Source organism: Rosa chinensis, chromosome 6, assembly GCF_002994745.2.
Source record: "Rosa chinensis cultivar Old Blush chromosome 6, RchiOBHm-V2, whole genome shotgun sequence".
Lineage (NCBI taxonomy): Eukaryota > Viridiplantae > Streptophyta > Magnoliopsida > Rosales > Rosaceae > Rosa > Rosa chinensis.
In genome coordinates this window covers 59,598,394-59,624,623 of record NC_037093.1, presented here as the reverse complement: position 1 = coordinate 59,624,623, position 26,230 = coordinate 59,598,394, and the positions used below count along the sequence as shown (strand labels likewise).

Here is a 26,230-nt window from a genome sequence, read left to right as displayed (position 1 = left end):
ACAAATGGAGATGGCAGGTCAAAGGAAAGATGAGGCACAACGTTGGACCACAGAACTAACTCCCAAAATGGAGGAAAGGTTGAAGGTGCAGATGGAGAAATCTCGTCGTTTCAGTGTCCATTATTGTAGCCCTAGAGTTTACGAGGTTCGATCTGACTTTTCCTATGCAGTAAACATTTCTGATCATTCATGTTCATGTGTGAAATGGCAGATCAATTGTTTTCCTTGTCCTCACGGCCTTACTGCAATACAAGCTGTGTCTGGAAATGTCTATAATTATATTGGTAAGTACTTTCGTGTTGATATGTTCAAGAAGAGCTACAGTTTTCCTATCTGGCCGATAACCAATGCTAATATGTCTTTTTCTGAATCTGCTACTGAATGTATATTAAACCAAAAGTAAAAATCTGCCATCTGTAAAGAATAATGAATGTTTGAGCCTGAATATTCACAATTACGGGCCCCCAATAAACCCATTACTACCCCCCAATAGAAAAAAGTAAAACATATCAACTCTTTACAGAAACATATACTGCTGCTGAACGAGAGATTCAGTGCAGCTCAACTTGTTATGAGTGCCCATTTTGGCACAGAGGCCACAACGAATCAGCTTCTTTTTAACCTCTCCAACCGACTTGAACCGCTTCACCCTAGGCCTCCCGGGTGGCCTCTTCGCAAGGGGAGGTTTGATTAAAATTGTTTTTGTGTTAAAGACTGCTTCTAATGTGTTTTGGTATTTCTGATATATTATTAGGCGGCAATAATCTGTTTATTGCGGGGCAATAATATATTTGTTTTGTCATTTTTTGCATGAATATGGGTGATCCTTTTGTTGTTAGGTGCATTTATTCTTGTTAAGAGGCCACCCAAGAGGCCTAGGGTGAAGCGGTTCAAGTGAAGTGGAGAGTGTGAAAAAAAGCCAATTCATTGTGGACTTAAATTCACCAAGTATTGAATTTGAATACCTGTACTTTTGTAAACTAATTCAAAACTAAACTGAGTTACTTCTGACCATCTATAAAAAAAAATTATTGGGGGGCAATAAACTTTTTATGACCCCCCAATAAACCTAGTTATGTTGGTTAATGAATCTAGCAGCATTTTGTTGAAATGACCTGTAATAAATGAACCACAGTTAAGACATTATTGCAGGGCAATAATCTGTCTATTGCCTCCCAATAGACCACCCCAAAAATCACCAGTTTCTATCATTGACAGATTATTGTACTTTAATAAACTCAAAACAACATAAGACTTATCAAAACTCTAATTTCAGTGATTAATTAACCACAGTTAAGAAATTATTGGGGGCCAATAATCTGTCCATTGCCCCCCAATAGACCACAGTTTTGACGTCGTCCGAGACCTGCAAGCGAAGCCCAAACTCGATTCCGGCTTGGAGCTTCGGAGCTTCCCGGACATCTGACAAACAAAACTGGCGAAGCCCAAACCCGATTCCTGCGTGCAGAGTTTCCCGGACATCTGACGAACAAAACCGGCGAAGCCCAGAGGGGTTGGGATCGTGGAGTTGGATGGCGTCATTCTCTGGTGGTCCGACGGTGGGACAGAGCGGATGCGGTGGAGGCTGACATCGACGGTGGAGTGGTGGGCGTGGTGGCTTAGAGAGAGAGAGAGAGAGAGAAAGAGAGCCTGAGACAAGGTTAGAGAAAGAGAAAGAGAGAGAGAGAGAAATCGATGAGGGGGAGGAGAGAGAGATATGAGTGTAATTTGTTAATTAAAATGAGGGCAATACTGTCAAACACTGTTAGATTGGGTAAATGGGGTTAAAAAAACTCTTGGTGGAGTAAGTGGGCAATATTTGGGCTAAAATTGGGTAAGTGGTCACGGCCCCCTAAAAATACATCTGAAAAATAGACGGTACAATTAACTTGTATCATAAAGGTAATAAGTTCATTAGCTACTAAGCAGTAAGCATTATCAGAATAAATTACCGAGGGTAGTTTGATGTTCGTCCGACTTGCGACCTAAATAATCACATAATTAAAAACCCCGCCAATTAGTGGAGAAACGTTATTGATGAATTTATATTTGTCTGGAATCAACAATATGGAAAATTCTAGTGTACTTGTGGGTATCTCATACCCACATTTACAAAAGTGACAACAAATTTGTTGTCAGAGTGGTAATGTTGAGTCCTATTTTGTGTAATCTTAGTTCTAATAATGGTAATTATGATCTTACGACATTGTTACAAGCTTTTGAACAAATTCATTGTCAATCAAACGAAAATAAGTTTTAGCAACTTGAACTTGCATTGAAAAAACAGAATTTAAAATCCTAGCCAGCATGGATCTGGATTTCCATGTTGAGATTTTATGCAAGACTGCTAAAGACACTGTTATTACCTAATTGGAACCAATCTCCTAACTTTAATTTTTATTTTTTATTTTTATTTTTTATCACAAGTGAGGTAGCAAGCAACTTGTTGACGTTAGCGAGTTAATAACATACTCACCCAGTTTGTATTAGGATTGAAGTCCACGAGGGTATCCCTATAAAACTAGACTAATCCCCACTACCGGCGCACACACAAACCTGAATGCCCCTCAAACCTGCTGGCCACAAACTTGTGGGAGTTGGGACTCAAACGATAGATATGGGGATTCCATGCTAGGTATCTCGACCAACCTTCCCACACCAGGTGGTTAATCCCTTGACTTTTTAGCACCAGCATCATTAAACATTTCTATACTTTAGTCAAAAGCTATAAAAGTTAAAAACTAAAAACTAAAGAAAACTAAAGAGAAAAAAAAAGAAGGAAAATGAGCACATCTAGAACAAAATATAAGATAGGTACACTATTTAAAATAGAAATAAAAAAATAGATTTGAAAGCAGTTCGGTTATGGCATGATGATATTTTTTTGAGTAAAATGAGGTCAGCCCTTTATTGAAATTGAAAGATTACAACGAAATGATGTCAAGCATCAAGAAAGAAATAAACAGTACGAAATAAAAAAGATGAGAAAATTGCATCGGAAATACAAGAATTAAAAATGCAAGAGCAACAACGTCGAAACGCATCGCTGATTTTACACTACGGATTGCAACCGTGTAGTGAATTGAGTAGTCGGTGGTTTGACTACCCATGCAACTTCAACGCACAAATTGACAAAAATAAATTTGGCATTGGAATGAGGGCACTCTCCCACCTCAAGATTGAAGCTGGCCAAGGGTGTCAAAACATGGCCATGTTGGCAGACGATCTTTCACGAATAGGTACCATAAACTTGGGTCTTGAATCCAATACCAATAACGCCCAGGAGTCCCAAGCCATTCTAGCATTTGACACACAACACAACAAAGATAGCGTGTCGCGGTCCAAATCCAAAACCCACCCGGATCCCAGATCTGGATCCTGTTGTAGATTCCACCCTAATCTCATATCCGGATCTAGATACACAATTGGCTCCGGGTTAGAAGCAACAAACTCCCATTCCATTCCCATCGCCAGAACCACCGCTGACTCAATCCCACACCAACCGCCCCCAAGCGATGTAAAGCCCAAGATGAAGAGCGAACCACCAGACCTGCAAGATCAAAATCAAAACCAATAGAACCAGCCAAATCTCGATCAGTCCCTGTCAACCCTCAGTTGCTCAAGGCGGCGATGCCTCCACCTGGATAAATCAAATCGCCGCATTTTGCCACCTCTGTCAGCCAGCCAGCCACGGTGGACAACAGCCAAAACACCACCACTGTCCCATGCGCCCCTCACAACATCCTCCTTCACCGGATCTATGTCAGCAGCCATCTACACTGACAATCCACCACATCTCCATTGCCTAGACTTCGGAAACCCCAAGAGACAACCACCACCGCCTACGTCCTCCTCCCGAGCAATCAAAACAAACACCCCACCACCGTCACTGTGGAGAGCGACGAGAGTAAGGAGAAAATAGACTGAAACCCATGATATACTCCATCAATATGGAGTAGGTGCAGGAGCGGCGAACCCGTAGGAACGCCGAAATCCAAACCCTAGCAGAGCTAGGTCGGCAGGATATGGCATGATGATATTTGATAAGCTTTGAAGGAAATAAGTTTTATATAGCATTTCCCAACTAAAAGCCGTGGTAAAATATATTTTTGGAATGTAAATATATTTTTTAGTACTGATTTTTCTGTTGATGACTAAATAGTATTGGAGCTATAGGCTTGGCCGCTTGGAGCTCTTATTTATGTAAGAATTTCTATCTAAATAAAAAGTCATCTACAAAAGGCCAATATGTTTTTTTTTTCCTTCTTTTTTGGACCAAAAAGGTCAGCCTTTACATACCAACCCAAAATCCCAAATGAAATATATGATGTCAAATAACTGCAAAGTTCTAACAAAGATCAGAAGGAATGGACGATCATGCACCAAAATATATGCTGACTCAAGTTTTAAGCAGTTAAACGTTACTGACAAATCTCTATGAGTAGATGAGTTAAAGGACTTTTCGTCATTAAGAGTTTTGTATCTACAAACCAACTAAAAGGGTGGTACGATAATATATATAATACACACACACACACACACACACATGACATAATGAACGTTAATTAAACATTCAAACTAAATGATGGCTCTGCTAGGGTTGCGTTCACGCCGCCCTTGGCATCTTAGCACCTTCCTCTATCATCCATGGAGAGCTATTCCGATCTCCATTTCATCGGATTCATTGAGCACGACCACTACCCTCTCCATCAATTATAGGGCATGGCTAGGTCTTTTGCCTACCAAGACCGCTGTCTCTCAATCCCAATCTAACTGTGGAGCCCTGTCGCTATGGGTGTTGATGGGGAAAGCGAATCGACCTAGTACTCTACCTTCCTGGACTGCGACGTCAAGGAGAGTTGGGCATCCTCGATCAAATTGTGCATGTCTAAAATTGTCGTGGATAAACATGTTATGAATGGATAAACAAGAATATGGATTCTTAGACCAAGCACAACACAAGTTGGAATGAATGACTTATCTTATTGTAAAACAACTTTGGCTATTTAACAGCCTTTACAAAACAGAATGAGAAAATCTTGCAACCCACGTAAGCAACAAAGTACGTGGTAAACTAAACCATGAAACGTTCAAACACTAGCAGCACTGCCCTAGATAATAGGCAGCTTATTAACAGAAAACTAAAACCCTAAGTTAAAGGACCCTCAATCATATCATTCCCTCCCTTAAACTAACTGCACATGCACGTTAGTTTATTCTGGTAGCTCACATACTCCCAAGAGACCACGCAACTTTTGAAACACTTCAAGTTTGAGTGGCTTGGTTAACACATCAGCCAATTGCTCCTGTGTTCCACAATGAACCAGCTGCACCACTCCTTCCTTGGACAAATCTCGTAAGAAATGGAAACGCACATCAATATGCTTGCTCCTCCAATGCATTACTGGATTCTTAGATAGTTTGATCGCTGAGTTGTTGTCACAAAAGATGGTTGTGCATTCATCACCCTCATAACCAAGCTTTTTCAGAATCCTTTTCATCCACACTGCTTGACAAGCACATGCTGCTGCAGTTACGAACTCGGCTTCAGTCGTAGAAAGGGTGACTATTGGCTGCTTCTTGGATGACCAAGCCACTACTCCCGAGCTCATCATGAATGCATACCCCAAAGTGCTCTTCCTATCCTCCAAACACCCCGCATAATCACTATCAGTATATGCAGTCAAGTCACCACTTCCTCCTTTCTTATACATAATGCCAAAACCCACGGTCCCTTTCACATACCTTAACACCCTCTTAGCCGCCATAAGATGAAGCTCTGTAGGTTGTGACATGTACCTACTGATTAGACTTACTGCATACATCAAGTCTGGACGTGTAGAAGTTAAGTACATTAAGCTTCCAACGAGTTGCTTATAGAACGTACCATCAACCTCCACTCCATTCTCATTTTTGAAATTTTGAACCCTGGAACAATAGGATTTAGCACTTCATTACTTCCTTCCATCCCGAACCTCCTTAAAACATCTATTGCATACTTCCTTTGACTGATGAAAATCCCATCTGTCAACTGTTGCACTTCAATTCCCAGAAAATATCTCATTTTCCCTAAGTCAGACATATCGAACTCTTTCATCATTGAGCTCTTAAAATCATTGATCATTGCCTCATCATCACCAGTATAGCTCAAATCGTCAACGTACAAACTCACAACCAAAAGTTTACCTCGATTTTTTGCTTTGACGGAGAGTGTCTGCTCATTGTGACATTTCTCAAAGCCTTCCCTTAAGAAATAGTCCTCAATTTGACTGAACCAAGCTCGAGGAGCTTGTTTCAGTTTGTATAAGGCCTTTCTCAGTTTGTACACTTTGTGAGGCTCCTCCTTCTTCTCATAACCTTTAGGTTGTTCAACGTACACATCTTCCATCAGCTCACCATGCAAAATTGCCGATTTGACGTCAAGCTGGTATACATTCCATCTCCTATGCACTGCAAGGGCAAGTATCACTCTAACTGTGTCCATACAAGCCACTGGTGCAAAAACCTCCAAGTAATCAACACCATACTCTTGTGCATAACCTTTTGTGACCAACCGAGCCTTATACTTCTCTACCTCCCCATGTTCGTTCAACTTTGTCTTATAAACCCACTTGACTCCAATTCGCTTTGCTCCTTTAGGTAGATCAATGAGAAACCAAGTTCCATTCTTCTTTATAGACTTGATTTCAGAGTCCATTGCTTGTCTCCAGTTGTCACTCTCAACAGCCTCTTCAAAAAACACAGGATCTGCACTTGCAAACAATGCAAAATTCGCATCAATATCACCTTCTGAGAGCCCTTCACCACTCACATAATCGTCCATCCAAACTGGTAGTCTTCTATTTCTTCCTTCTTCTGAACTCGAGCTCGAGGGGCTTGAAGACACAACTACATCGACAGTGTTTTCCTCATCACCAACATCATCTTCATCTTCCGTGTCACTTGAGTTATCAACCAGCTCATCATCACTTTCTCCCCATTCTAGGCCAACCAACACTTGCTGCTTATAACTCTTGTCCCAATCCCATTCTTTGTTCTCCTCAAAAACGACATCCCGACTGATGATTATTCTCTTTGCCACGGGGTCATATAGCCTGTAACCCTTTGACTCATCGCTCACTCCGAGAAGAACACAACTAATGCTTTTATTCTCCAACTTAGTCCTCCTAGCATCTGGTACATGCACATGACAAACACACCCGAAAACTCTGAAGTGTCCAACTGATGACATGACACCACTCCAGACCTCTTCTGGTGTTACATTCTTCAAAGCTACTGTAGGGCAACAATTTAACACATAGATGGTCTAATTTACAGCCTCAGGCCAAAAGGTTTTTGGAATCCCCTTCTCGGACAACATACATCTCACCAAGTTCATCACAGTCCGGTTCTTTCTTTCTGCAACTCCGTTTTGTTGAGGAGTGTATGCAGTTGTTAGCTGCCTCTTAACCCCATTCAACTTACTGAACTCATTAAACTCTCCAGATGTGAACTCCCCTCCTCGATCCATACGCAAGCATTTGATAACAAGACCAGTTTGTTTCTCCACATAAGTCTTAAAGTATTTGAAAACAGCAAATGTCTCCAATTTTTTGGTTAGAAAATATGACCATGCTTTCCTACTAAAATCATCAATGAAGCATAACAGGTATCGTTTTTTACTATTGGAGATTGGAGAAATTGGTCCACATAAATCAGCATGTATAAGCTCTAACCTTTGGGAAGCTCTCCAGGTACTAGCTTTTGGAATAGGTTCCCGATGTTGTTTACCCTTCAAGCAATCAGTGCACATCACTTTTGAGGTTAGGAGCTGAGGTAATCCATGAACCATCTTCTTGCGTTGCAAGGCTCTTAGTCCCTTGTTACTGATGTGACTTAGTCTACAGTGCCAAAGATGAGTGAGATCTTGAGCTGTAGTGTTGAAGCAAATTTCCTGGTTTGTCTGGGAGAGATGTGACTGAGACTTTGTCACTAAAATGAACATTCGATTAGCTGTTATCTCAGTTTGAATGATTAACCCTCTCTGTGGGTGATATATCCTGCATTTTCCCAATTGTATAAGAATGGCTAAATCTCTCTCCTGTAATTGTCCTATGCTCAGGAGATTGTTCGTCAACTCGGGTACGAAAAACACCTTAGTAACAACATAGTTGACCCCATTCATCTCTAGTTTGACACTCCTTTAGCCGGCAACCTTCATCCTTGTATTGTTTCCCAGTTTCACTACTTGTTGAAAGCCTTCATTCAACTCAGAGAACAAGGACTTATCACCACACATGTGGTTGCTGCAGCCCGAGTCTAAGAAGTAAACTTCTTCTCTCCTAGCTCCAACGTCTTCAACATAAGCCATTAGCAGCATTTCCTCCTGCTCATCCAACTCTGCGTAATTGGCTTGCTTATCCCAGGTGGGACATTCATATTGGAAGTGACCGAGTTTGTGGCATCGGTAACATTCCACAGTGGCTTTGTTGGATGCTTGACGTCCTCTTCCTCTACCTTTACCTCTGAATGAAACTCTACCACGGCCTTTTCCACCAGCTCTCTCTTCCCATGACACCTTGAGAGCTTGTTCTTCACAATTCTGTCTCTGAAACTTCTGCTCATGTACAATCAGTGAGCTTTGTAGCTTATCAATGGTAAGCACGTCAATATCATTTGATTCTTCTATTGAGCAGACAATGTAATTAAATCTCTCAGTCAAAGTTCTTAGAATTTTCTCTACCACAGTCACATCTTTCATGTCTTCTCTATTTATACGCATTTTGTTTGCAATTGACATAACCCTAGAAAAGTAATCTGTGACAGACTCACCGTTTTTCATTTCTAGGGTTTCGAAGTCTCTGCGCAGGGCTTGAAGGACAGACTGCTTAACTCGTGCACTCCCTTCATATTTCTTCTTCATCGAATCCCATATTTGTTTCGACGTCTCCTTCAATATGGTCTCCATGATTGTCCTATCAATCGCCTGAAACAAGTAGTTCTTTGTCTTCAGGTCTTTCAGTTTCAACTCCTCGACCTTCTTCAACTGTGCTTCTGTTGCAGCTGCTTTATCTGCTGGTTCTTCATAGCCAGTCTCCACCAGATGCCAATATTCCTTTGACCTAAGGAAGTTCTCCATTAGCATACTCCAATGGTCATAGTGACCATCGAATAGAGGAATTGCAGGTTGAACATAATTCCCCTCACTCGTCATCTCTCTTTCTCTGTTTGGAAGTCACTCACAATAGCTCTCTCTTTTCTAAGGCCCAGTGGGGGCTCTGATACCACTTTGTTATGAACGGATAAACAAGAATATGGATTCTTAGACCAAGCGCAACACAAGTTGGAATGAATGACTTATCTTATTGTAAAACAACTTTGGCTATTTAACAGCCTTTACAAAATAGAATGAGAAAATCTTGCAACCCACGTAAGCAACAAAGTACTTGGTAAACTAAACCATGAAACGTTCAAACACTAATAGCACTGCCCTAGATAATAGGCAGCTTATTAACAGAAAACTAAAACCCTAAGTTAAAGGACCCTCAATCATATCAAAACAAAGGTTTTGGTGTGATGGAGGTCTTGTTGATCGAAGCCAGGAATAAGCTGATTGCGAGGTTTCGAGAAGATGGAGGTCAGAGAAGATGTGCTTCGTTTTGCAAGGATGGTAGCACAATGCTCTAAGTTCCAATCTCTGGGAATTACGAAGATGGCTGGCATGCACTGTTCTGTGTTCCGTCCTTGCCAGGGCCGCAACTCTAAGGGCCCAGGCAGGGTGACAGCGATACTTACGCTCCGACCCGCTGGTGTGGTTGTGGGGCTGAGAATGGTTGTCTCAGCGCCGAACTTAGGGAAGGCAAGGGCGGCTTTGGTGATGGCTATGATCGGGTTAGTAGCAGAGAAGAAGGTGCTCACTAGTGCAGGGGTGCCCAAATCATTCAGGTGTCCAAATCTGATTTGGTGGCCCAAAGCGAGTTGGAGGCCTAAATGGCCAAGGGCCTGGATGTGGGCTCAACAGAGGGCTCAAAGCTGGACTTGGGCTCTTTTATGGGTCAAACTGATGAACTCTAATTCTTTAGGATTTCTTATTTGGGACCCCGGTGGCCTCATTCAACAAACTACGTCTATGTTTGACTTTTTTAGCCTGCAGATTATGATGTTTTCTCTTTACATCTTGATAATGGAAGCTTCTGATGCACCGCAATTGAGCGCATTGGCAAAAGAAGTTTTCACACAAAATTATCTCTTTGCAGGGTAATGTTGTAGTTTGCCAGGCTCCTTATTTTAAGTGAGCTTAAATGTGTTAAGTGAATGGTGCATGATTCCCCTTTTTCTGTGAAATTTGTAAGTGCCGACTGGCCTGCAATTATCAATGAAATCTTTATTTACTAAAAAAAACCTAAAAGGCGTGGTAAAATATATTTTTTAGTACTGATGTGGTAAAATATATTTTTTAGTACTGATTTTTTTGTTGATGACTAAATAGTATTGGAGCTATAGGCTCGGCCGCTTGGAGCTCTTATTTATGTAAGAATTTCTATCTAAATAAAAAGTTGTCGACAAAAGGCCGTTCTTTTTTTTTTTCCTTCTTCTTTTTTGGACCAAAAAGGCCGATCTTTACATACCAACCCAAAATCCCAAATGAAAGATATGATTTCAAAAAACTACAAAGTCCTAACAAAGATCAGGAGGAATGGACGATCGATCATGCACCAAAATATCAGCTGAACTCAAGTTTTAAGCAGTCAAACGTTACCGACAAATCTCTACGAGTAGATGAGTTTTAAGGCTTTTCGTCATTAAGAATTTTGTATCTGGAGTCTAATTAATTTGGGCTCATGTTTTGACAATGTAACTAAATGTTTGTACACTAGATTGAATGAATTAGCTTCTCTCTTCATCATCACGGATCATGTATCACCTACATGAGCTTTCCAAATCTGAGGAGGCGAGATTACTGAACTTTCCCTAGGATGATCTAAACCCCCTTGCTCGTGGTACATTTGATAGCTTTGTTCCATCCACAAGTATTGCACGTCTTTGTAGGGAAGGTCATTGCTGGGAAGGGCCATTCCCTACCTTCCTTACCTTCCACAACCATGGCTTTTCTTTGTAGGGTTAACTAGGGAATGTCATTATTGCTAGGCAAAGTGACATCTTCCCTTCTTTGCTATCGCGGAGTTTCCCCACTGAAGCAGTTTGCTTTCACCCTGCCATTCAATCTTCATTCGTCAATTTTCAAAATGAGGATCTGACTGGCAGTAGTCCTGTAATCGTAGAGAGAATTAATATATGGCTAGAAGCTGCCGATAGCTCCATAGTGCAGCAGAGTGCCAACTAACACTTCATCTCCAAAAATGTATGTATCAAGAATCAAGTGAGACCAAAGAGTCACAGGCCGCAAGAATCTATATTTTCTAATAACCAAAACATGTAAAGGAATCCATTCATCCACCTGCCTATTGAAAAACGAATTATCACACATTTTTCCTACAAATTTCAGGACGATAAATACGAAGCATATCAAACAAGGAAAATCCATTTTGTTTTATCACAACCGTGCAAAAGCACAACTAGTTAATGTTACATAACACAGAAAATGAATTCTAAAAAATTTGAACACAGCTACATCTCAAAAGCCATAATAAGGTAGGAGCCACAATATGGTAATGTCTGCCTACTTCTGTGGAGGGCATTCAACATCTTAAATCAAATAGTTTAAACTCGTCTCAGGTAAACATAATTTGCTGCAGCTGCCTCCACATTTTAAACACATGAAGCAATTTTGCTGAGACAGAAACTTCATTCAAGATGGCACTGCAAACAAGAACAATAGTTATTAGCATTTGACGAACATTAACCAATTAACTGCTATATGACATTCTACTAAAAACCACAACATGCTAGTTTGATGAACATAAGCCAATTAAGCCCCAGGCGTAAAAATAACCCAAAAAACATAAATAAAAACATTTTGCGAGATATAAAAGGATAGAAATATAGAACAAGATCAGCAAGGACTTTAAATTTGTAAGTGAGATTATCACATTCAATACCAAAATTCTACAGGTACTGAACAGTCATTTGGGTCGAGGTGCAAAAGTTTAAACATTGGGTAGATAGACCCATTGAAGATAACGATAGATTGAATCAATACTTTACGAAATATTCATATTCTTTTGTTTTTTCCTTTTGCAAAAAGGAGAGGAAAGTACATAAACAGGGTACCAAATTAACCTCTATCTACTTTGTTGAACCAGTTCACCAAATGTACACAAGCGCAATGACACAGAATAAAAGAGAACAAAAGAACATACTGTATGTGGCAGTATCAATCTGTTCAGGAAGCTCCTTTATGTCAACCTCAAACCTCTCCTGAACCTGCAGTTGTAAAAAGTGACAAAATTAAATTCACCACCATCTGCGATAAACAGCTCTGTAAATAATGGTAACAAAAAAAATTGCATACATCATTAAGGACTTGAGAGTCCGAAGCAGATGATACAAATGTAATTGCCAGCCCTTTGGTGCCAAACCTACCAGCTCTGCCAACCTGTCAATATTTGATTTGAAGAAAGCATCTAGTGAGATCTGAAGGCAGTGATACGTTCATCTACAGTAATACTATATGGAAGTAATATAAATCCTACATGACATGGAACACAGTGAGTTACCATATTTCAAAATTGACATACCCTGTGCAAGTAGGTGTCCGCAGAGTCTGGCATGTCATAATTGATAACAATATTGACACGTTCAATATCAATTCCTCTACCAACCAAATCGGTGGCCACGAGAATCCTGTTCTGACCCTCCTTGAATCCTTTGTAGCGCTTCAACCTGCAGAAGGCATACAGTACCATTAATGTCTGAATACTGCAGTAAACAATGATTAACATCCTAATATCCAAAAATATTATATACTAATTATTACAACAAGCACAAGGAGAGACAGAGATAAAGATAAAGAGCAACCCCCCAAAACCAGAAGAAACATATTGTTACCAACTTGGGAGACAGCAAAAACTAACATGCTCACCTATTAAGCCAAAAAAAAAACCAAAAAAATCTGACTTCAAAGATTTCAGACATTATACACACACAGACGCCATGCATGATTTGTAGAATCTTAAATGTAAACTTCCTTGCAAATATTGTAACCAGAAATAATTTAAAAGCAAAACTGAAAGTACTTCAGCCAAATATTCCTAGATAACTATCAAAAGATGAGAAAATATAGAAGAATCAGATATGACTTTACATACCTTTCTTCTTGGTTCATTCCAGAATGGATGCATATAGAGGGAAAATTACACTCTGAGAGTAACTTGTTCAACTCTGCAGCTCTGCTCACACTTTTGACGAAGATGACAACCTGGTTGAAGTCCAGTGCATCAAGGAGATCATTCAGCTTGCGATTTTTCTCTGCCTCGGTTAGCTTGATGTAGTGCTGACATTTCAGATACGAAGGAAAGACTGTAAGACTCATATCCATGAACAAATATAACAAACTGACAGTCAACTTATAAGAAAGATTACCTGTACTAGACCATGAAGAGTCAACTTGGCTTCGTCATCAACATATATTTCCATAGGCTGAAAGGAACAAATGTCACAGTAAATCATATTAGGGGCCTTCCTCAAGCTAATAGAATCCAGAACGAAATGAATGACGGATGCACATCTCTTGGATGGATGAAGGATGAAGCTGGTCCATCTTTTTGTCTCCTCCAAGATACTTTTCTAAACCACTCAGCAACCACCTTCAACCCATTTGACGCTCAATATAATCTATTACCAAATCACCTACAACACCCAGCCCACTATCTCCAACACCCTCACACACTCAACTGGAACAATCCAAAAACACCTCAACCCCAAATAAAACCACTAATAAGACCTATTAGAAAAATCCTACACCAGAGGGAGAAGTAAGAAGATACTAATGCAGTACACAAGAGACTAGTTCGACGCAACTGTGATAGTCCCTAAACCCTAACCACCCCCCCCCCCCAGCATACTGTTATCTTTCCACTCCAGTTGTACACCATTATCAAGCCGCATATTCCAACGGCTGAATAAGGATTTCGTGTAAACGCAATGCCAACAGCAAGCACGTCATGGGATCACCGCATACTATGTAATTAGAAAACTCTTGGAGAAAGTGGGATTATGGAAAAAGAGACTTCAAAATTGAAGTAGTACTGGCCATGGGACATTACATCTTGCATAAATTTCTTGCAAACCGGTCGGATATCTTTGCTGAGTGTTGCAGAGAACATCATTACTTGCTTATCATGGGGCGTCATCTTGAAAATCTCTTGCACATCTCTCCTCATGTCTGTAAAAAAGCAAATAATGAGAAAAATATGGAACTATTGAGTGAAACATGTAGGATAACACAATGATTATTTGCAATAAACAAAACCATACCAAGTGACTCAAGCATCTTGTCACATTCATCGAGGATAAAATGCCTCACATTCTTCAAAGAGAGGTCTTTATCTCTTGCAAGTGCTAGTATTCTTCCAGGAGTTCCAACAACAATGTGGGGGCATTCATTTTTAAGTAAATCTTTGTGATTTTTGATAGTGACACCACCATAGAAGACAGCAACCTTAAGATCTGGCAAGTAGGTACTGAATCTCTCAAACTCATGGCAAATCTACACAATATCGAGCATAAGTGAGGAATAAATATAGATAAAAGATTCAAATTTTGAGGTTGAGAACGAATCAGTAAACAGATTTCTTATTAATTTAAGAAACAATCAGAAATCAGTTTTAAAATGAAAAATGTGGATCTGAAAGGTACCTGGTAAGCTAATTCTCGAGTATGGCAAAGAATAAGTGCAGAAACTTGGCCCGCGACAGGGTCAATCTGCTGCAAAGTAGATAGGACAAATACAGCCGTTTTCCCCATCCCAGATTTAGCTTGGCAGATAACATCCATTCCCAGAATAGCTTGTGGGATGCATTCATGTTGTACTGATGAAGAACGAAACAAAACCGCATCCAAGGAACCATTGGTAAGTAAAACAAAATGTCTCCAATCTTTTATGAAAGTCTTTACCAAACTCTGAATTCAAGAATATGGTAGTAGAACAAATTACCTGACAAAAAAAAACACATTAAATTAAGCAAGCAGGAATAGAAGAAAAGTGAAAAATCAACACAATGGGATGCGACACATCCAAAAAACACAAACTCAATACACTAAAAACAAGCACCACATATACGAACTAGACAATTACAATCCAAGAATTTCCATCTACAACCACTGCTCAAAGGGAATTCAAAATCAAGGGGGAAGAACAAAGAAGAGCCAGAAACCACAAAAAAGTTTCTACACTTAATTCAAATAGCAACTTCAAATCACAAAGAACTTCATCATGGAAGGCTGTACTTATTAATGTATAAACTACGAATCTCAAATAACTTCATAATGGAATATTGTACATAATAAAGTACAAGAAAACATATCACAAGGCTCCAAAGATAAATTGAAGGAATCGAGCAAGACAGTGAAAGAACAGAACCGAAGAATGAGTTCAATAGTATACCTTCAGAGGGATGCTCAAATCCCGAGTCCACAATAGCACGTAGAAGCTCCGGCTTCAAGAGGAAATCTCTGAATCCTGAGCTGTGAATTCCAACATATCCCCTGCACAAATCCAATAATAAACAAATTAGACCAACAGATCACTCATACAATCATATATTCCGATCGAATTTCCAATTCAAAATCAACTCGCCAGAAATAGTTGAAGAATATCGGGATCAGAAACTTACTTCTTGGCGGATTCGCCATTGACTTTAGCTGCGGAGTCAGGGGCCTTCTCGTCATCCTCTTCGTAATCGACGAGCTCTTCGTCGTAGACATCTTCCCTTGTTTCGCCCATCTTTCTGCTGAAGAAACGACCTCCAATTAGGGTTGCGAATCTTTGAGCCGCAAATTAGGGTTTCGAAATTTGAATCCGACATCGGAAAAAACCAAGTGTTTGATAAATAATTTACCTGTGCGTAAGTGTGAATAGGTTGAATTAGGGTTAGGGTTTTGGGGGTTTTGGGAGAGAGAGATACAGAGAGTCTGCAAAGGAAAACGTTAGCTGAAAAAACCGAATTTGAAAACTTTTCTTTTTTTTCGAGAGAGAGAGAGAGAGAAGAGAGAGAATGAGAGGGTCGGGATTTAGACCTCGACAGAAGGGAGCAAACTGAGAGAGAGAGAGAGAGAGAGAGAGAGAGAGATAGGGTTCAAGGATTGGAAGCCACATATATAGACAACCAGATGCCGCAATTGTCCTCGCTGTCTACCGATAATTACCATATTACCACTGAAGGCAATTATTATCGTTTAATATTTTTCTTTTTGTACGGATTTTTTTTTATAAAAAAAAAAAATATATATATATATCCGGAAAGATTTTCTTTTTCTGGGATTTTGAAAACAAATATTCCTTTGAGCCTCGTGTCATACTGTTACACTCGAATATTTAGTTCCTCCTCATGAATGGGGAAAGCTTATTCTTCGATCACATTTGCCTAATTGAGCGGGATGATTATATTTACATTTTACATACAGTTTAAAATTACTTTACCACATTACTTGATTTGCCGTTTGTAATTCACTTCGTAAAAACTAAATTGCTTGCTTCTTGAAGAGAGGTAGGTTGGGAAGAAAGCAAACTAGCAGCACATGAAGAAGAAAAGAATAAAGGCAAAAAAATATTTAAAATGTTGATATAGAAGTGTAAAACATTAGATCATGGTTGAGAAAAACAAAATTGAAAAAACAACAAATCAAGTCTCATTCAATACTCCTAGGATTTACCTTTTTGAATGCTTCAAAAATTGAAACATTGAGCTTCTATTGCCCATGAAAAGAAACTTTTATACCAAAAACAAAATAAAATACAGTTATCTCTAAACATTGAGAATAACATAACAAGAACAAATACTTGGTAATTTTCTTCAAGATTGATAAAACTTAGTCAAAAAGTTAAAAAAGAACAACCAAAAAAAGGTAAAAGTTAACAACTTTGGTGAGCTACTTAGGGCTAGTTTGGGATTGCTGTAACTTTAAGAAAAAAAAAAAAAACTGTTGTTGTTGTGTTGTGAGAATAATCAGCTGTGAATTAAAATAGTTTCGTGTTTGGTAAATAATATTTTTAAAAGTACTGTTAGTACATAAAACAACTGCAGAGTGTGTTTTGATCCACAGCAACTTCTAAAAGCAACCGGCTGCTTCTAAAATCTGCTGCCAGTGACCTATAACTTTCAATTAAAGCTGTTTTTTATTTATTTACCAAACACAATAAAATCTAAAATTTTGAATAAAAACTAATTTTTTTTAAAAGCGAAGCAATCCCAAATGGGGCCTTATACTCTAAGGCAGTGTTTGGGTGAGGTACTTTGAGGATGGAGATGACTTTTAGATGGGATTAAAAATTCCATTTGAAAAATCCCTCGTTTGGCAAAAACAATCCCTCATTTCAAGTTGATAATATGCGTAGGTGCATCTTTGTATTTACTGATGATAATAGAAAGATGAGTATATCTAAAACTGAAATCAGCTGGATGTTTTAAGTTAGTTCTCCTAGTTTTCCTTAGTTTTGTCATGAGTGAAAATGAAATGGTGGATTGCTGCAATGGAAGACTTGATCCTTTGGATTTGATGGTTTTTCTTTCTATTCTGTGCTTCACTGCATCTCTTACTTCCATTAACATTTGGAGTTTGTGATACACTTTCCTCTTGCTTTTAGTTTGATTTAATTTTTTCACTTCTTTTAATCTTGGCTACTGCTCTAGAACTAAAAGCAAATTTGTATAGTAGTACGTAGGCCTTTCTTTAATTCTTTCTGAATTATTTACAGGACTGAACTTATAAGACTCTAGGAAGAGTGAAATAGTGGTTCAATTTTTTTGAGAAGAAAATAATAGGTAGTAGGACTCTCAGGAAAATAACAAGTGTTTAATGAATCTTTTCTCTTCTCAATGTAACAAAACTTAATCTACTACCCATTGTGTAGAAGAACAGCTTTGTGATATGAATGCCAGTGGGCTTCAAGTCACAATTGAAAAGCTGCCATAGAGTTTGGCATGCATTTTGTACTAATATAGTGTTTAGATGAATTGTTTTTCCACTAAATTATTAAAGAAAGAAAAGTGATGACTTTTTTTTTTTTTAGAGAAGGAGGTAAACCCTTTATTGAAGAAACTGCAGATTACACCACTGGAACTTCAGTTGCAATAGCAGCTGCTAGGAAACTAGGAACTGAAACATAAAAACAATCCTGCAAGGTTGCATCATACAACTTCCATGAGCAGCTAACATATGGGCCACTACATTGGCCTTCCTACTAACATAGTGAACTTGCAAACTATTATGAGAAGCCAGAATTAAGCTCAGGTCCTCATATAATCGTCCCAACGCCGAAGTATTAACGCTCGCCTGGGCAGCGAGCTAACGTTGCACCTCTTGTGCATCAGTTCCAAAATAGCTGGAGTGAACCCATGATCAATTGCAAAATTAACCGCAGACCTGCCCGTAAAGGGTCTGCGCCCCCAGCTACCATTGCACCACTGGAATCCCTGATTACAAAACTGAAACCACCTGTTCTAGTGGTATGATGAAAGAAGCCATCGAAATTGATTTTTAAGACACCTGCTGATGAAGCCTCCCATACTTGCACTCTTCTTCTACGAGCAATCCCCAGAGTAGAGTTTGTATTATGAACACGAAACTCACATAGGCGAGAATCAGCTCGAAGAAAAACATCACAGGCCAATACACTCTTTCCTTCCCATACTCGTGAATTTCTTTCCTTTCAAATGCTCCACAATAGAAAAATCAAAACCCCCAGGTCTGTAATAGATAACGTCCTCACACAATATCCAAACCATGTCAACAAGTCACAATCTACAACTTGTGGATCAAAACACATCCTCTTCAGGATCACATGTCCGTGCAATACCTGCCTCGTAAAGGGGCAATCTCTACACAAATGTAAAGTAGATTCACCACTACCTCCACACAAAAAACAACCCTGAGATTCTACTTGAACATGCCTTGTAGCTAGTCTGTCCAGAGATGGTATAATGTTGTGACAAACCCTCCATGCAAATATTTTTGCTGCATTAGGAACTAGCACTTTCCAAATCCTTTTCCAAAAATTCCCACTCACCGCCAGAGTAAAAGGGCTACGACAAGAAGAGTGTAAAAAAGCAAACCGGTAAGCAGTTTTAACAGAAAATTCACCCTTTTTTTCCAACTTCCATACCAACCTATCAGGTATATTTCGGTGGCTAAGAGGAATGTTTAAAATAATTTCTGCATCCTCCCTCCCAAACAACCTTCGAATCAGAGCCTCATTCCAAACTCCCGTAGCTGACATCAACTCACTAACTTTGCTAACTTCCGCCATTGCTAAAACATTGGTACTCGGCCTCCCCTCATGCAAAGCAGGAGCCCAACAATCTGACCATATAGTAACCTCCTCCCCATTACCAATCTGCCAACATGAGCTTTTCTTCAAAAGATCCCTAGTAGAGCTAATACTTCTCCAGGAGTATGAGGGAGAAGCATGAATCGGAGCCTCCCAAAAAGAAGTCTTTGGAAAGTACTGTGCTTTATAAATTCTTGCAATAAGAGAATTCGGTTGATCAATCACCCGCCAAGCCTGTTTTGCCAACATTTCCGAGTTGAAATTCGTAAGGCTCTGAAATCCCAAACCGCCTTCCTCCCTTGGATTACACAGAGCATTCCAAGTCTTCCAATGTATTTTCTGCTTATCCAACGTAGATCCCCACTAAAATCTGGCACACATCTGTTCCAAATCCTCACAAAAATTCTTTGTCAAGTGGAACACACTCATTGCATAGGCTGGTAAAGCTTGAGCAACTACCCGAATCAGGATATCCTTCCCTGCACCACTTAACATCTTCCCCTGCCAACCATATATCTTCTTGGCCAAGTTATCTTTAATATATTGGAATGTAGCGGTCTTCTTTCTCCCCACATAAGTAGGAAGCCCAAGGTATTTCTCATGTGATGCCACCACTACAACTCCCATGAAACTAGAGACTTCCTTTCTCAACTCCTCTGAAACATTCTTACTAAACACAACAGAACTTTTACTAAAATTAACCAACTGACCTGAAGCTCGACCATATGTCTCAATAACATCCTGAATCTCATAACAGGCCTCCAAAGACACATTGGCATAAAGCATACTATCATCTGCAAACAAAAGATGATTAACAGGGGGAGCATTATCACATACTGCAATTCCCAGCAAAAGACCAGTATCCTGTTTCCTTTGCAGTAAAGCCGAAAAACCTTCGGCTCCAAGAAAAAATAAATAAGGAGATAAGGGATCACCCTGTCTCAAACCTCTGCTCGGACAAACAAAGCCCCGCGGCTTCCCCCGAATCAAGAAAGAATATCTCACCGAACCGACACACTCCATCACCATGTCAATCCAGTTTTGTGCAAACCCAAAACGAACCAACACTTTTCGAAGAAAAGACCATTCCATCCTATCGTAGGCTTTACTAAGATCAAGTTTCAAAGCCAAATAACCTTCACTCCCTTCTCTTTTGTTCTGAACATAATGAGCAATCTCATTAGCCACCAAAATATTATCAGTAATTAATCTCCCTGGCACAAACGCACTTTGAAAAGGAGAAATCAACGCAGGTAAAATCAATTTGAGCCGGTTAGCCACCACCTTGGAGCAGATTTTATACAACACATTACACAAAGCAATAAGCCGCAAATCTGACATCTGTTCGGGGTCATTCTTCTTTGGAATAAGACAAATATGTGTGAAATTGATTTGTCGTAATAACTGACCTATATGTAGGAAACTTTGCACCGCCAAGGTTATATCCTCCCAAATTGTATCCCAATAATGTTGGAAAAACAAAGGTGGCATCCCATCCGGGCCGGGAGACTTCGTAGGGTACATCTGAAACAAAGCATTACGGACTTCCTCATGAGAATAAGTGGCACACAACTGATCGTTCATAACCAGGGTAACACAAGGTTGAATAGCTTCAAGAGTTGTATTGACTGCATACATATCTATAGCTTGGGCTTCAAACATCTTCGTGAAATAGGTAGTAACAATGTTTTCCACCCCTGCATCATCCTCAAACCGTACTCCATTCTCATCATAGAGACCCTGAATTCGATTTTTACGTATTCTATTAGAAGCTTTACAATGGAAAAAGGACGTATTTTTATCCCCCTCTTGGAGCCAAGTAACTTTTGAACGCTGACGCCAAAAAGTCTTTTCCTGGGAAGGAAGGACTTGGAGTTGGTCTTGCAGATTCTTTTTCTCCAATTGAACTGCCACTGAGATCAGCATATCCATTAATGCTTCTAATCGGGAACGAATACCAAGCATATTCAATTGCCTCGCCCTAAAGGCCTGCTTCTGCCATTTATCTAACTTCATTCTAGTGTGCTTAATTTTCTGCGAAACACAGTACATAGGAGTACCTGTAACATCCGTTAGCCATGCCTCCTGTACCACCCCAGCACACTCTACGTGTTGCAGCTGATAAGCTTCGAATTTGAAACGATGATGGCACGGTCTAGGAGACAAAGGTACCGAACTAGCCTGAAGCAGAATAGGAACGTGATAAGAGTCACTTGGGGGAAGATGACGCAACGTGGCATAACCAAATATATCACACCACGAAGGTGTACACACTGCCCTATCCAAGCGCAACTGCGTTTCTGAGTTCCACCAAGTACACAGTGGTCCCAAAAACCCTAGGTCAAGCAAATCGCCATAACCTAGGGCTTCACAAAAGCCTCACATCTGACGCTCAGCCCTGACCGGTCCATCAATCTTCTCACTACTATTCAGAATCTCATTAAAGTCACCTATGACTACCCAAGGTAGAGAGTCAAGATCGCTAAGATCCTTTAGAAGCTGCCACGACCGATCCCTATCTCCCGTACGAGCAAAGCCATAGAAACCTGTCAAACTCCAAGAAGGTTCCCCTGGACCGCCGACAATAACTAGATCTATATGATGGGCAGACGAAGTTCTTTCCTGCACCACCACATCTCCATTCCAGAACATCTCTAGTCCTCCCAAATTTCCATCACTCAGAACCTCCTTGAAGTGTTGAAAGCCCAAAGCGGTATGAAGATTAATGAAGCCTACCATTCGACTAATTTTCGTCTCACAAAGAAAGACAATTTGGGGACGATTCTGGGATATCAAATCCTTCAGAGCCCTCTTAGTTACATCATTGCATATTGCCCTACAATTCCAACTGAGTATATCCATGTTCATGGTAGAAGATGGTCAGCAATCTAGATATCTAGACGCAAACCCTAGGTCAGAGAAAGTTTTTTACAGCTTTTAACGTTTCCGATTCTTGTTATAGAACCAAGTTCTAATCATGAAAAAAGTGATGACTTAAGAGCGGAGCAACTCCAACAGCTTCCCTATATTTTGATTTTTCTCTATTTTAGAGAAAAATGAGCTTCTTTTGCTCCAACAAATTATCTATAACTATCTCTATTTTAGGGATAGTGAGGAAAGAGAAAACGAAATTCTCTAAATTTACAGTAATCTCTAAAATTTTAAGGAAGAATTATGGAGATGTTAGAGACTGCTGTAAAATAGGGAATCTGTTGGAGTTGGAGAAAAAAAATTGCTTAAAGTTTTGACTTTTGCTTCCCTATAATACAAAAATTATGGGGAAGCTGTTGGAGTTGCTCTAGAGAGCTCTAGTAAGTTCTCAAAGCTGGAGTCGGAAAATGTTTGGTTTTCCATATAAAGTTATGTTTTAATTACATAAGCTCTATTCATATTTTCATTTTCGCCTCCATAGAGTACTTTTCTAGTATCAATTTGGGGATTGTACTCTCATGTGTACAAGTAAACCTAACAGCAAGGACCACTTTGGTTAACAGAGATAAATGCAAGGGCTAGTTGGGATTAGCGAAAAAAACCGGAGACCAAATACTGAAGGGGGTAAAGCACACGATGAAAAAAAACAAAAAAAAACAGGAAATGGTTTTCATGATTTGAGTGCATAGGTAATTCAAGTGCTCTTACTTGTGTGCTGTCATGATTGAAAATGGTACAGAAATTGCAAGGTTGTTCTATGTTGTTCAATTGCCTAGTGCTCCTTTTGATTTTTTTACCCACCTTTGTTGTTCAATTGAAAATAGCTGGCCTTGTTTGTTTTTACTGAAAATGGGTATTTGAAAAAATAATTCCTGACATCTACAGCCTACTACAGTTATAGACAGCATCCATCTTGTGTGCTTCCTCCATCAAGTAGGTTTTCTACTTCTGTTTACATTCTACTTCCTGTACCATTCAACTTTTAAATTTGTTAATTTTCGTGCAATAAAATGTGTCTTTGGAAAACATGTGTCTTTGGAAGTTTCTTGTCTAAAACTTAACTGTTTTTGTTTGACTCTTTCACAAATGTTTGGCTTAAGATAATTGATTTTCTTTCAGTAATTGCAACCAGAAACCTTTATTGTTTCAGTCACTGATATTATGTCTACGACCTCTCTTTACTCAATGTGGTTTGGTTTGTAGGTCTCTGTTTGTAACCTGTCTATGACTGTATTCATAAAGTTTTGATCTTTAACTCTCTCATGAGGTTTACATTCATGTTCATGACCCATTGTTGAGCGTTGCTTTTCTTATGACTATCATAATATGTATATGTCAATACTTTGATCCCATTTTTGTATATGGCAATCTTAGACCATAAAAGCACGGTACCTTAGTGGCCAGTGTTTGAATACATTGTTGCATCAGATTCCTTGTGCCACTTCTCTGAATCTCCGTTAATATTGGTACCACATATCTGTTCTTTCATCGGGATTGGATCATATCTGCTGAATATAAAAACAAATTTTTGAGTTGATTGGTTTTATGTATGTGCAGAATTCGTTGCAGTTAATATAAACTACCAACTAATGCTCAAATTTGTCTCTTTTTGAAGGTCCATGTGGTAACTACAAAGTCTGGTTTGCAGTTAAGGATATTAAAATTCAAAGAAAGCAAATGTGACGGTTGATGAAGTCTATGAAGAGATGATGACAATACCTGATTTAGAAAAAGACCTTCGTTGGAGAGCAATTGAAGTATTTGCTAACAAGGCGACAAAGTTTCAAATATTAAAGAAAATTTCACTTGAGAAGAAAAGTGAATTTGTTTTGAAGTCAATGCCACGAGATTTTTGAAATTTGTATGGTTTTGTTGTGACGTTTAGAATGTTATCACTATCACGTTATAGAATGTTCGACATTTTAAGTCTATGAATTCAAGCAAGACCAAAAATCGAATTGTGACTGTGAAATTTCAGTTGTTGCATTTTTCAAATTTTTAGTGTTTTTCATGCTTTTTTCATTGTAATGGAAGTTTTGGAATTAATTGATGAAGCACAAATTTTTCTTGTTTTACATTTATTTGGTAAAAAAAATATTGCAATTAACTACAATAGTTAATTTTGTCAAAAAATAAATATTGCAAATAACTACAATAGTTAATTTTGTCAAAAAATAAATATGTTTACAAAATCCTATAATTAAATCCATTCACTCAAAATAATTACCCAAGAGACAAGTCATTTAAATAATCCACCACTTATGTCCCTTCATCTTAAGATCCCACGTCACCTTATAATCCCATTACCTTGAAATCTCTTAGAACCTCCACATCTCCTATCCAAACACTACCTAATAGTCATTGATGTTGATTTCTTTTTGTCAATTTTTATACTAAACATTTTGGAGGAAATGACGATGAAAAAGTTCAGCAAGGAGGATAATGTCATTTTCAGCCTTTCAGGTCACTGGGGCTAGTTGGGTACAGTCTCAACCCTCCTTATTATTGGGTCTCAAGCTTTAGAATTGTATTCTATCACCAATCCACTCAGGCCCACCGGCCCAAATGAGTCCTTGAACTCCAGCCACACGTTTAGAGTCAAACTGGTGGTGCCAGGCTGCTTGCTAGCTCCTCCCTCATTCTCCATTCTTCAATAATGGCCTATGCTCTCTACTCAGCTCCTTTAAGTTCCTTCAAGGCCACACCAGCACCAGGTCTCTCTTCTCACATTTTGTTATGTTCTTTACCATGAATTATATTCCTAAGTGATGGACTCAATGCTTTCCCAATTCTATAGGTATTCATAGCAGTAACCAGAAGCTCAGTCATATAAACTACTTCGTAAATAGTTCTCCAGCTGCTAAAGTCTTCCATGTGAAGGCTAAGGTATACTGACCTAGAATTTAAATTACACTGACATTGATGTGATTTTGATGCATAGACATGTATTATCATATTACTTTGGTAAATGAGATGAACGTTGTTTGGTCTTTTGGATCCCATAGGCTGCCAAAAGTGATGAAAGCACAAAGCGAAACAGCATGGTTTGTTCTGATTGTGAGGGAAATGGTAAGCTGACTGTTGGTTACTAGAATATATAGCAAGAATGTAATGTATAGGAAGAAAATCTTATGTCGTGTTTGCCAATTGTATTGGTTAGGTGCAGTTCTCTGCTCTCAATGCAAAGGCAGTGGAGTAAACTCCGATGATCTGTTTAGTGGACAGTTTAAAGCTGGGGATTCATGCTGGCTTTGCGGGTAACATCACTATAACAAATTATATTCCTCTGGTTTGCGTGTAAGTCCAGAAATCTTCTCTTGTCAGATAGTCTAGCATGTTATGTTGCTAGATTGTGAATTTGGACCGCTAATAATGTGTAGTTTATGGAAATGTTCGATCTAGATTTACAGTCGGACAACAAGGTAACATGTCATATATCTGGCAAGAGCCAAGGGAGCGTTATTTATATGAATAGTCGAGGAAATCTGTTGATAGCTATTTACTCTTGCTTGTTTTTGTTTCCTTGTAGTGGCAGAAAGGAGATGTTGTGCGGAAATTGCAATGGAGCCGGCTTTCTTGGAGGTTTCATGAGCACTTCTGATACTACGTCTGAATGAGGAAGCTGGTCTCTGTCAGGGGCAGAGCTCTTCTATAGCTTGGACTAATTGTATGGTTATGTACATTGAAATATGTATCGTGTTCTAGTCTTCTTTATATTGATTCCCTTGCAATATATATGCCGATGATCTTGTAGGCTACAGTGGTTGCTATGAGAGGAAATTTAATTAATTGGAATTCGATCAGATAATTATATGAATTGCCATCTTCATTAATTTTGCATGCATGATACATATGAATAAGATAAATAGAAGA

The 26,230-nt window shown here is 39.1% G+C and overlaps 2 protein-coding genes across 6 annotated transcripts; one reads left to right on the top strand and one right to left on the bottom strand.

Moving 5' to 3' along the window:
* Nucleotides 1–11,498: 11,498 nt before the first annotated feature.
* On the bottom strand, nucleotides 11,499–16,234 carry LOC112172346 (DEAD-box ATP-dependent RNA helicase 15). 4 transcript variants are annotated; one of them, XM_024309644.2, is made up of 13 exons: nucleotides 16,177–16,234; nucleotides 15,999–16,071; nucleotides 15,774–15,890; nucleotides 15,545–15,645; nucleotides 14,797–14,969; nucleotides 14,416–14,647; nucleotides 14,205–14,323; nucleotides 13,522–13,578; nucleotides 13,248–13,432; nucleotides 12,678–12,822; nucleotides 12,452–12,535; nucleotides 12,300–12,363; nucleotides 11,499–11,799 (listed from the first exon to the last, which is right to left on the bottom strand). In XM_024309644.2, exons 3-13 carry the CDS (start codon nucleotides 15,881–15,883, stop codon nucleotides 11,789–11,791), a joined length of 1,281 nt encoding a protein of 426 aa, XP_024165412.1. In that variant the 5' UTR covers nucleotides 15,884–15,890; nucleotides 15,999–16,071; nucleotides 16,177–16,234; the 3' UTR covers nucleotides 11,499–11,788. The 4 variants fall into 4 exon arrangements, with proteins under 4 accessions (XP_024165412.1, XP_024165413.1, XP_024165411.1 ...); XM_024309645.2 differs by having other exon boundaries at nucleotides 15,774–15,887; nucleotides 16,177–16,227; XM_024309643.2 differs by having other exon boundaries at nucleotides 15,999–16,227.
* Nucleotides 16,235–24,911: 8,677 nt separating this feature from the next.
* On the top strand, nucleotides 24,912–26,160 carry LOC112172181 (protein BUNDLE SHEATH DEFECTIVE 2, chloroplastic). 2 transcript variants are annotated; one of them, XM_024309424.2, is made up of 5 exons: nucleotides 24,912–25,071; nucleotides 25,155–25,243; nucleotides 25,363–25,426; nucleotides 25,524–25,614; nucleotides 25,887–26,160. In XM_024309424.2, exons 1-5 carry the CDS (start codon nucleotides 25,014–25,016, stop codon nucleotides 25,972–25,974), a joined length of 390 nt encoding a protein of 129 aa, XP_024165192.1. In that variant the 5' UTR covers nucleotides 24,912–25,013; the 3' UTR covers nucleotides 25,975–26,160. The 2 variants fall into 2 exon arrangements, with proteins under 2 accessions (XP_024165192.1, XP_024165191.1); XM_024309423.2 differs by having other exon boundaries at nucleotides 25,518–25,614.
* The last annotated feature ends 70 nt before the right edge of the window (nucleotides 26,161–26,230 follow it).